The following is a 12,500-nucleotide window of genomic DNA, read 5'->3' as shown; positions in this document are numbered from 1 at the left end:
TGTTTTTGTTGAAATTTTTAGATCGTGTTTTAAGATTTTTCCATGAAATTGCTTTGTTTTTAATATAAATGTGAAACAGTCCAAAAAAGTAAAAGCATTGATTCTGTATTCATTGATTTATTTCTTGCATGTTTAAAAAAAAACAAAAAAACAAAAAAAAAACCTACACTGCCTGGGTAAGTACGGGCCGTTCTTGTGTTGTTTTTGGGACTCGTGCGTCTTCTACATGCCATTCCCTCATTGGCCCATATTTATTATGGGGCATATTTTTCCGTGAGTTGTCAGATTTCCTGCCAGCCCAAAAAAAAAAAAAAGCTCAGCCATTTCTTCTAGAAAGAGATGAAGATAAAAACTAAAAGAAGTAAAAAAAAAAAAAAAGAGAGAGAAAAGCCTGAGAAATGTTGACAACTCCACCCAAAAATATATATATGTGGACTTCATTGACTTCTGACTGAACTGTGAGTGTCCTCAAAGCGTGCAGCGGGAAAAAGTCTCGTACCGTGCCGGATGAAGTCAGTGCTGTGTGGCGGCTCGTATCCCATCATGCCTCTGTCCTCGTCTGTGCACAGAGCAGCGGTCTGATTAGTTCGGGACGCAGGACAGAACCCAGCTGTGTCCTGATTGCACTCTCTAACAGTGACTCGGGGTCATCTGGGGCGGAGCTTAAACAAAACCTGGACAGCCAGTTACAATGTCGATCAAACCGGTTTAAAGTTCTTCATGTAGTTTTTTTTTTTTTTTGTCGGATAGTTTAGTTCGCTCTTGGACAGAAATCTAGATAGAACATATAAAGATGGTAGAACCTTTAAGATGCTGGAGGATTTAACCATCCAGAGAACCTTTAGTGAGGTTCTACAGGGAACCTACAGTATAAAGGTTCCTCCAGAAAGATAAACCGAAGGATTCTTGATGTGAATGCTACAGTAGAAGCCGTAGAGTTCCTCAAGAGTTCTTTGAGGGTTTAGTTGAAGATGAAGTGAGCTATTTTTGGGAGAACCACACAAATGTACTATGTAGAACATTATAAGAGAGTATCGCCATTATTTTTAGTAAAACCTCTGTAGTTTGTGAGAACTACCATCTAGAGACCTCATGAACAGGTCCTCCTCCTGCTGTAGGGTTCAAGTAAGAACTTCTAAGGAGAACAGTGAGAACTTGATGTCATGTTGATCCAGAGATCATACTGTATGAGGGAGTTTTTTGTTGTTGTTCAGTTTTTGGGTTGGACAGAGAACATGTACGTGTTTCTTCAGAGAACCAAACCAAAGGAGTTTTGATGGAACCAGTGCTGCTAGAAAAGTGTCACTATGCTACAAATAGCTCATTGCTTCCAAGTTCTAGGTGTGTCTGGAAGAAACCAGAAAGGTTTTTATGTCCTAAACCCCAGATAACCCTTGAGGAAGGGTTTCTTTTCTTCCATAGGGATTTACAGTAAGCCTTCAAGGGTTCTCTGAGGTACAGACCAAAAGGTTGGTTCTAGACTGACAAACCGAAGAACAGTTGAGTTCTCCATGTTTGTTCAAGACTGCAAGGATTCCTTCAGGATGTTTGAAGAGCTTCTAATGAAAATGGTCCTTAAAGGGAACTGAATGGAAGCTCTTTGGGTTCCTTCAGGAGAACCGCTAACGGATTCAGGATCTGCCCCTTTTATAAGGTGTCTTGCTTTCCTTATGGGTGGATGGACATTCCATTAAGCACCCAAACGGGTTCTGTGGTTGGTCCTTATTGGTCCTAATAAACAGAGCGTCATTGAAAAAAACACTTGAGGAACCATGTTTGTATCCTGGGGGTGTGGTAGCTCAGTGGTTAAGGTGTTGGGCTACTGATCGGAAGTTCATGGGTTCGAACCCCCAAGCTGCCACTGCTGGGCCCCTGAGCAAGGCCCTTAACCCTCAGTTGCTCAGTTGTAAGTCACTCTGGATAATGCCATAAATGTAAATGTATCCATGTGTAGAGATCCCTGAGTGTGTGATAGACAGAATGGAGCTTGTTATTGGCTGAACAGATTACCCTATGCTCCGCCCCCTGTGTCCCCGGGATGTGTGTGATTTGAGTGGATGAGGACAGGTGAGGGACCCCGGGTTTGTACATCAGGGAATAAAAGCTGCTCTTAAGGCCGTTATGTGTTAATTAAACGAAATTAACGAGCATATCCGACCTTATCCATCCGCGCGCTTCCATTTTATGGCATTGCCTGCCGCAAGCCTCAGTCACTCCGCTGCATGCTGATTATTCTACACTTACATAAACGCTAAAGGGGTTCATGTACAGGTTTGGAGTCGTCCCGCTCCCGCACCTCCCTCTGCTTTCTGGTGTTTATCGCTAAACGTAAACGTCACGTCTTTACCACGGTTGGCTTCTCGCGGCTCGATAACTGGTAAAGACAAATCTATACACTATCCTGCATTTCCTATCTGTACACTTATCCTTCTTCTCGATTTCTCTCTCTGCCTTTCTCTCCCTTTCCCTTTGTCTTTTCCTCTATTTAGTCAACCCATAAATTCCCACATGTAGCTTAGGGGTTGCACGACCGCTCGTTTTTACTAGTCGAGCAGTGATTCGAACTCAAGTAGTCGACTAGTAGTAGTAGTAGTAGTAGTAGTAGTAGTAGTAGTAGTAGTAGCCTTTATTGTCACTGGTCACAGGTACCGTGAAATTAGCCATCTAGTCTGTCTTTAACGTAGCTGAAGTAAAAGCGGTATCAGGACATCGGGTTGTTAAAGATTCAGTACAGAACGAATCGAAGCACAGGTCAGTTAGCATCCCAACGTACAGGTGACAGAGTCCGGGGTCTTTACATGTTAGCAATGAAAGAGAAATCAGTGCAGTAGAGCAGACATTAGCACCGCGAACTATCCGAGAGAGGCCGTATAGCGATGCGTAACCTGCGGCTCTTTCACACGCTCCCGATCCCGATCACAGTGCGACGGTTTATTATTTATTAAGCTGTACGTTTTTCTGTACACACCTCTACAAGTCACCGCACTGCAAACATAGCAGTGTTAATGGTGCGTAAAAACAAAAGAGAAAAAAAAAAACAACAACAACGTTCCCCAGCATCTAAATATCGTTTATCACACACCGTTAGCTTCCTGTCCCAACCGCGAGGCTAGTCGACATCCCCACGGCGGCTAGTCCATGCAACCCCTAATGTCAGTGTGTGGTCGGTGTTTGTTAGCTGACGTCACGTGAGAAACCTAACGGTGTCGTCGTGTATCGTAACTCATAATTAATTACGTTCTGACGCATTCAAGAGGTTTTGGATTATTTATACGGCGAGAGCATGAGTAAGATTTGTAGTGCATGTCATCCATGAGGCCGTGTTAGGAATGTACAGTATTTATAATAATAGTAATAATAATGCTTAAAAATAATAACACAGAAGCTAAAATAAAGCGTTTTCTGACCCTCAGCATGGCAGTCAGTCAGTACAGCGCTGCAGATGCACCAAATGCCACTAAACCCTAATTAGCTCTTCATTTCACTCACTAATTCATCCTTTCTTCTTCTTTCCTTCTCGGCTTACATTACTTCCTCCGAACAACAAAGGCCTTGGTGAGTATCCGTCTATTTCGGTGTCGGATTTAATCGTGTTAATTGCTCTAATTGCTCATAAAGCGCTAATTGAGGTCCAAAAGATTGGCGTCGTGATGACGAAAAGTTGCTAGCGGAGGTTTATATATATATACGGTGAAAAAATACGACTTTTTCCTCCGAGAAAATCGTCTCTGTGTTTCTGGACATTCTGTCGTTACTGAAACATCGTGCACTAGGATTAGAAATAGCAGAAGGTTTATTTCTAAGCCAGAGTTTATATATTTTATATATTGTTATTTTTATGCCATATTCTCTATGTATATATTTTTGGAATGTTGCATGATGTTGCGTAACGTCGCGCAGCTCCTACGAGTTTATGCAGTTCATGACAACGCTGTCGTTTTTTTTTTTTTTTTTTTTTTTTTTTTTATTGTTTTATTTCCTGTTTTTTTTTTTTATATTTAGATTTAATATTAAACCTGATTGACAAAATAGGCCTTTTATCGTCATAAGCTTCCCATCATATCACATCCCTTCAGAAATAGTCTTCTACGCGAGCTATAAACAACCGCAGAAAGAAATGTGAACGTGGAGCAGATGGGAAAATAAAAGAAGCCCTTAGATAAAATGTTCACTTTGTCGGCCGGGCTGTAAACGTGATGGTGAGCGGAGCCGTTAGCTCGTAGCGATACGCTGCGTTTGTAGCACTCACAGGCGATGATTCGATAAAGAGAAAGACGGAGGCAGGAGGCAGGAGGCAGATTTCCAGAGCGGATTTGATGTGAAATGTGATTTGTGTGTAATACATGCTTCTCTCTGCAGACTTTGGCTGCTCGAAAGGCAGGCATCTCGTTTGCCCTGGTGACCAGATCCACCCTGAACAACGAGGAGCTGGTGAGTGCTGGAGACACCCTGCATAATGGACAATTACACACACACACACACACACACACACACACACACACACACACACACACACACACACACACACAATCACCTGCATACAGGTGAATACACACACGCAATCACTGTGTCATTGAAATCAGATAACGACAAACAAGACACAAACAGGAAGCGTGAAAAACGTCAGTCAGTGGAGACATCACTGAAACAGGAAGTTCCAGAGCAGTGGGCGTGTCTAACTTAGTGAGTTAGATGATATGTCTGTGATGACACGTACTGTATGCTTAATACCAGCGACTTCCTTCTTTTGGCCTGCGTATCTTTATATGTAAATCACAAACACGCCCACATTACCATATAGGGCGTTTAGACCACGCCTTCACTCATCACAAATTCCCACTTCATTCTGACGCCTTTAAACCTGACCATTCAGAGCTCCTGTCATTCACACATACAGACTTAAAGACACACCCACATTACTATATAAAGCCACGCCCAGATTTCTGCTTTTCTTATTGACGTTTTGGCTTTCATACTTATTCGACTACGTCCTTTAAAGTCTTACATGGTGTAATTTCCATCCTTGGATGTAAGGACACGCCCACTTTTCTGTCAACGATCAGCCTTTAGGTCACACCCATTCCCCTGCTCTACTCTCATTACCATATATGGATTCCGGTTTCCTTATTCACTCCAAAGCCACGCCCATTTTTGCAGCTCTGATGTGGTGATTACAACCAGATGGTTCTTTTCAGCAGGCACATGGAGGGTTTTGACTTCATCACTTTTTATGCTGAGGTTTCAGTCGCTCCACTTTTAATTACGGAGCTGTACGATAAGTTCTGTGGTCGTGCCAGCACCGCCATGGAGGAACGAGAGAATCTGAATCGATGAAGAGAGAATTACTCCTCTTTTCTGCTGACCTTCATCCCTCGCTCACCGCATTATCCCAACGCAGCAGATCAGTCGATATCAGTCGCTATCGGGTGCCGAAAGTGCTGCGTTTGATCCCTTTAGTCTGGAAACTTATTTGGGATCGGACGGTTATTTCAGGCGTCACCAGAACATGAGCTCGGACGGTTTCGTCTAAATCGGACCGTTCTGGATTTTGTTTTGTTTGGATCGGACATTTCTGTGAAACACTTCATCGTATACACTAAAGATTAGACAGGCACTTTTTATTTTTTTGGGGATTAGACAGATCAGATTTAGACCTGGTGGGGCACGGTGGCTTAACGGTTAGCATGTTTGCCTCACACCTCCAGGGTCGGGGGTTCGATTCCCACCTCCACCTTGTGTGTGTGGAGTTTGCATGTTCTCCCCGTGCCTCGGGGGTTTCCTCCGGGTACTCCGGTTTCCTCCCCCGGTCCAAAGACATGCATGGTAGGTTGATTGGCATCTCTGGAAACTTGTCTGTAGTGTGTGTGTGTGTGTGTGTGTGTGTGTGTGTGTGTGCCCTGTGATGGGTTGGCACTCCGTCCAGGGTGTATCCTGCCTCGATGCCCGATGACGCCTGAGATAGGCACAGGCTCCCCGTGACCCGAGAAGTTCAGATAAGCGGTAGAAGATGAGTGAATGAATGAATGAATGAATGGTTCTGATCCTTCAGCTCTGGACTTTGTTGAGGTTGTGACGTGAAGTCTCGCTCATCTCTTCATCCCCACAGTGAGATAAGAGCTCTCTAAACGGAGACTGTCTCCTAAAGCAGGACTGAAAGACAGTAAAGTGAGACGGAAGTAGGCTGTAGTGCGGATCAGGAAGCAGATGTCGGAGTGTTATTAACTGTAGCGAGGATAAAAAGGAGACGGAGAGGAAATGAAATCTTCAGGGAAATCAGAGCCTAAAATCGGCTGCCGTAGCCAGATGGTCGGAGCGTCCGAACTTTCCTTATCGGTGGCCAGATGGAGGAAAGGAAATATAGGTCACAGGTAACAGGCTATGTGTGCTAATAAAAGTAAAGCGCATCAGCGTTCGTAGGTTTGATTAGAAGACAACTTTCCTGAGGCGTGTTTAAATAAAGCTACGGTACAAATCCTGCAGATTAAATGTGTGTTAATCCGACTTCGTATCAGTGTTATGACCGCTCAGAGCAGTCTGACGTCATTAGAGGAAACATCTGGCTGGAATCCAGGCTTCCTTCGTTTAGAGTCTGAAGAGAGAAAGGAGGAACTTGTACAAGTTTTTCTCGAAGCCGATCTAGTGGCTCGGGTCCTTTTTTTAATTGTGGTGCACAGCAAAGCATTATGGGAAACGTTCCTCTTAATTACCCTACAGTGTGTGTGTGTGTGTGTGTGTGTGTGTGTGTAGCTACAACAGCTCCTGGGTTACAGGGTCATTCACAGTGTGAGCTGAAACTTTCCTCTACAAACTGAGAAAGATCCTGAGTGATATTAAAGACGGCGCTGTGACTGCAGTGTGATGTACAACACACACTACAGAGGGAACTAATTACAGGGAATTAAACACAGTGTAATCGAGAGCTTAACTTTTAATGATGTGATTTATTCTCTGTCTTGTAAAGACCTGTGTGTGTGTGTGTGTGTGTGTGTGTGTGTGTGTGTGTGTGTGTGTGTGTGTGTGTATTTGTGTATGTGTGTGTGTGTGTGTGTGTGTGTGTGTGTGTGTGTGTGTGTGTGTGTGTGTGTGTGTGTATGTGTGTGTGTGTGTGTGTATGTGTGTGTATTTGTGTATGTGTGTGTGTGTGTGTGTGTGTGTGTGTGTATGTGTGTGTGTGTGTGTGTGTGTGTGTGTGTGTGTGTGTGTGTGTATGTGTGTGTGTGTGTGTGTGTATGTGTGTGTGTGTGTGTGTGTGTGTGTGTGTGTGTGTGTGTGTGTGTGTGTGTGTGTGTGTGTGTGTGTGTGTGTGTGTGTGTGTGTGTATGTGTGTGTGCATGTGATTTAATTTAGTCTAACAAATGAGTGGGAGAAATCAAAGGAGAAAGAAAGGAACAGGGAGGGGGGAGGGAGAGAGCGGGGTACGGATGTAGAAGAGAGAGAAGGAGAGAGGAAGAGAGGAGAGAGAGACTGAGAGAGAGTAGAGAAAGAGAAGGAGAGAGAGAGAGAGAGAGAGAGGAGAAATATATATTGTATATATGATAAGTATATATAGATCGCGCATGTATGGTTGTAGTAAGGTAGGAAAAAAATAATATATGAAGAATCTCATAACTATATATATAGATATATGATATATTATGTACTATAAATATATATTTATATATATATAAGTCTATATATCATTATATATAATATATTCAATCTCTCTAAAATATATATTTATATATATTATCAAAATATATCTTATATCTATATCGTTCTATCTCTCTATCTTTATATAAGTTCTATAAGTATTTATATATCTCTGTATAATATATCGTATTGGTATAGAGAGAGTGGAGGGGAAAAAAGAGAGAGAGAGAGAGAGAGAGAGAGAAGAGAGAGAGAGAGAGAGAGGATACAACACGAAGCATAGGTAAGAGTGAAGACGATGCAGAGATCTCTTACCCGAACCTCCTAGTAAATGATGTAAAAAGAAAGTATGCCGGTGGAGTAAGGGGAAGGATGAAGAGTGTGAAAGAGGGAAAGATGGAGGACTAATTGAAAGAGGTAAAATGAAATGTATGTAAAAATTGGAGTGGATCTGTAAAATAACGAGTGTTAATGTGGGCGCTGCGTCCGTCTCCATCCAGACTCAACACTCTGTATAATAGAATATTAATATAGATTTCATCGGCGCTCCTGCAGCTTTAATCAGGTTTAACTTCTCTACACATTTATGCCATTCGCCAGACATCCTGATCCGAAGTGGCTTCTGTTTTATTTCAGCTGTTATACGATAATATGATACGAGGCTTAAGGGCCGTTCTCAGGGGCCAGTCAGTGGCAGCTCGGTCGGAGCTAAGATTCAATCTCGCAACCTTCTTCACCGCTAAGATCGTCTCCTCTACGAGTTTAATCGAGTCTGTTAGTTAAGTCGACTCTAAAGGTTTTACGGAAGAGACGACAGAGCTCATAGGAGAGTCGACTGCACCCGTAGACGATGCTCGTATCTCTCGGCGCACCGGTTTGCATGCAGGGAGCAGGGTAAGGTGTGCAGGAATCGATGGAGTGATGGAGTGGAATTCAGGATGAGTTGTCAGCCAGCAGCTGGGCAGCGAGCACACGGCACGAGCTGCGAGTGTGCAGTCAGTGTGCCAGTGTGGCCCGAGCTTCATATCGATCTCCATAACGTTTATGAAGGAAAACGAGTCGCTGCAGCTTGCTAATGAATTTTATTATAAAGCCGACCAACAGGCTGCTGCTCCTGGTGCCGACGCAGGACAGAGTTTAGCGGCTGTACACACCGACACTTAACAATCCCCACAGGAAATGAAGCTCCGATGACTTGCTAATGGTCCGGCGGAGTACAGAGCATGAGTAATGCTAGGTTTATAACGTCTACGTGAAGTTCACCTGAATCCGTCCCCATGCTGAGTGCAGCTGAGGAGAAGCAGAACTGTGTGTGTGTGTGTGTGTGTGTGTGTGTGTGTGTGTGTGTGTGTGTGTGTGTGTGTGTGTGTGTGTGTGTGTGTGTGTGAAGATAGATCTCACCAGCGGGAGCTTTTATCTACACAGATACAGGGTTTCAGGACGAGGGATATATAAGGTAGCGAGTAAAGTCTAATGTAGCGAGGGAAATCTAATGTGGCGAGTAAAGTCTAATGTAGAAAATTAAAACTACCTCTAAGCACGAAGCGGAAACTTAGTGAATCTCTGGAAATCATTTCTGAGCAAAAATTCCTTTTGTATAAAGTCCCTAGACTGCAGGTATTTAGCTAAAGTACCTGGGTTTAGGTTCCTGGGGCAAAACGTGTTCCCGGGGTAAAGATCCTGGTTATGACTTCAGGCTTTAGACTACAGACCTAAAGTTCTTCTCTTCAGATCTTTACTGTCGGTTCCTGTGGGAACATTCCTGGATTTATTGGACTCTGGGTCAAAGGTTTATAAGTTCATAGGCTCATGTCCTGGATTTTATGTTCCTGAGTCTTTAGATTCCAGAACCAGGAACTGTTTGTATCTGTCATTAAATTGCTGTGATTAGACTCCAGGGCGAAATTTTATGGTGCTGGCATAAATTTCAAAGGTAAATTTCTACAAATCTCTGCAAGATGGATTCAGATAACTGATTACAGATACATCCACCATGTTTCTCTCTCTCTCTCTCTCTCTCTCTCTCTCTCTCTCTCTCTCTCTCTCTGTAGAAGCTGCAGGTGTTGAGGAAGACTCTGCAGGCGTTGATCTATCCCATATCATCTACAACGCCTCATCATTTTGAGGTGTGGACGGCGACAGCTCCAACCTACTGCCCCGAATGTGAGGGTCTGCTGTGGGGCATTGCACGTCAGGGCATGCGCTGCACCGAGTGTGGGGTCAAGTGTCATGAGAAGTGTCAGGACCTGCTGAACGCCGACTGCCTGCAGCGTGAGTGCGCATATTAACACATGTAAATGTGGGCAGGTGCATAACAAAGATCCTTATTGTGTACAATAATCGTGTGTAGGTCATAGATAGATAGATAGATAGATAGATAGATAGATAGATAGATAGATAGATAGATAGATAGATAGATAGATAGATAGATAGATAGATCAGTATATAGATAGATCGATAGATAGATCGGTATTTCGATAGATAGATAGATAGATAGATAGATAGATAGATAGATAGATAGATAGATAGATAGATAGATAGATAGATAGATAGATAGATAGATCGGTATAGATAGATAGATAGATAGATAGATAGATAGATAGATAGATAGATAGATAGATAGATAGATAGATAGATAGATAGATAGATAGATAGATAGATAGATAGATAGATAGATAGATAGATAGATAGATAGATAGATAGATAGATAGTGGAAAGAAGACCAGGGAATAATTAAAGTGAACTAGAATATATAGTTCATGTTCCAATATGTAGAAGTGGAAGCCGAATGAGGTCAGAAAGGTGGAGCAACTATGGGAAGCCAAATGGGTCAAATTAGTAAACCTAAAATGTGCTTGCACTTGTGTGAATGGAAGCGCTTCCCTCTCTGCGTTTTTCTTCTTCACTACTAATTTGACACCGGACTGTGCCAGAAGTCTATGTATCAGTGAAATGAGGGCTGTCACAAGCAATTAACTCTGATTCTTATCACATCTGACTCGACAAGCTGTCCAGAGGACAGTTTGGTGATTTTCCTGCTCAATACATACATACGATTGGATGTCTCAGTTCCTTCCTGGGTTTATTACTTTGGTCGTGTGACAGAGATGTGGGTTTATTCATGCGTTCACTCGTCAGAATGGAAGCTAAAGGAGCTTGTTTACTTGTGTAGGGTTCCTCCAGGCTGCTGGCCTGACAGAAGCACGCTGTCCTTCTCCATCAGTCAGATTAATGATGAGTCTTTCTGTAGGAGGAGAAGCTGTGGTTTGTTTGTTTTTTTCTGAGTGTGCAGATACAATCGACACAACTAAGTCCTTTGCTAGTTTGTTGGATGGCTCGTCTTTTTTATGCCTGTAAGTCTAGCTAAGAGTCTCACAATGGATTTATTCTTTAAGCTTCATTGTTTCCACATCACTGTTTGACAAAATGTTAGCTTTTGTCATTAAAGCACAGAAGCTCAACACTGTCTGTACTTCACGATCGTACAATGCTTTCCGAATGTTAAACGACTTAGTTTTGGTTTCTTTTGTTAATTGTTCTTTTAACCGTGATGAAATATTGTCAGCTGTTAAATGAGCTAGTTTGTATCTGACTGGGAATGTCGGAGTAAAGACGAAGGTGAGGGGATAAACCTCCGGAGTCCTGACACGATGACTCTTCAGTTTCACTGTGAACACGGTTTTATTAGCCTGATGAAAACCCTAGGATAAAAAAAACAAGCCTTGTTTTAAATATTCTGGCTTCCTGTTACAACCTCGGCTTTGAGAGCGGTGTGTTATGGTGCGTAATAACGCCGTTGTGAGCGTGACGTGTGTTATTGCCTATTGTTGGAGTGACCATCGCAAATATGGCTGACTGCCAACACAACAAATGGGCCTTTATTCAGCAGGATTTATAGAACAAGCCATCAGGATAAATCATTAGAGCGAAATAGTGTGTGTGTGTGTGTGTGTGTGTGTGTGTGTGTGTGTGTGTGTGAGAGAGAGAGACAGAGATAGAGAGAGAGAGAGAGTCAAGAAGCTTTTATTGTCATTACAACCATATATAGCTGTTGCAGTACACGGTGACATGAGACGTTTCTCCAGGATCAGGGAGCTACATAACACAAAGACAGGGCTAAGGACATGTAAGTAGTCTTAGCCACATAAAGTGCAACTGTGTAACCTGGTGCAGACAGTGCAGGACAAGACAGACAAGACAGTGCAGGACAAAAGACAGTGCAGGACAAAAGACAGTGCAGGACAAAAGACAGTGCAGGACAAAAGACAGTGCAGGACAAAAGACAGTGCAGACATAAATTACAAGACAATACAAAAAGTACAAAAAATGCAATACACAAAAGACAATAAACAGTAACAGAAACAACGCCGACCGACCGGTGTGTATACTGTGTGTGTGTGTATACTGTGTGTGTATACTGTGTGTGTGTATACTGTGTGTGTATACTGTGTGTGTGTATACTGTGTGTGTATACTGTGTGTGTGTACTGTGTGTGTGTAGTGTGTGTGTATAGTGTGTGTGTATAGTGTGTGTGTATAGTGTGTGTGTATAGTGTGTGTGTATAGTGTGTGTGTATTGTGTGTGTGTATAGTGTGTGTGTATAGTGTGTGTGTATAGTGTGTGTGTATAGTGTGTGTATACTGTATGTGTATAGTGTGTGTGTATACTGTATGTGTATAGTGTGTGTGTATACTGTGTGTGTATAGTGTGTGTGTATAGTGTGTGTGTATAGTGTGTGTGTATAGTGTGTGTGTATAGTGTGTGTGTATAGTGTGTGTGTATAGTGTGTGTGTGTATAGTGTGTGTGTGTACTGTGTGTGTATAGTGTGTGTGTACTGTATGTAAATACTGAATGTTCAAACAATATTTCG

General features: G+C 42.7%; 1 protein-coding gene across 1 annotated transcript in view; it reads left to right on the top strand.

Moving 5' to 3' along the window:
• Nucleotides 1-12,500, top strand: part of LOC113635280 (protein unc-13 homolog C) — a 140,527-nt gene that overhangs the window by 21,277 nt on the left and 106,750 nt on the right. Inside the window, exons 6-9 of the mRNA XM_047822819.1 lie at nt 3,550-3,555; nt 4,360-4,431; nt 9,681-9,900; nt 10,802-10,893. Coding sequence (XP_047678775.1) covers nt 3,550-3,555; nt 4,360-4,431; nt 9,681-9,900; nt 10,802-10,893 — 390 coding nt within the window. The remainder of the gene's footprint in view (nt 1-3,549; nt 3,556-4,359; nt 4,432-9,680; nt 9,901-10,801; nt 10,894-12,500) is intronic.

Source organism: Tachysurus fulvidraco, chromosome 13 (assembly GCF_022655615.1).
Source record: "Tachysurus fulvidraco isolate hzauxx_2018 chromosome 13, HZAU_PFXX_2.0, whole genome shotgun sequence".
Taxonomy (NCBI): Eukaryota; Metazoa; Chordata; class Actinopteri; order Siluriformes; family Bagridae; genus Tachysurus; species Tachysurus fulvidraco.
Note: the sequence above shows the minus strand (reverse complement) of the source record. Positions and strands in the feature narration are given on the sequence as shown.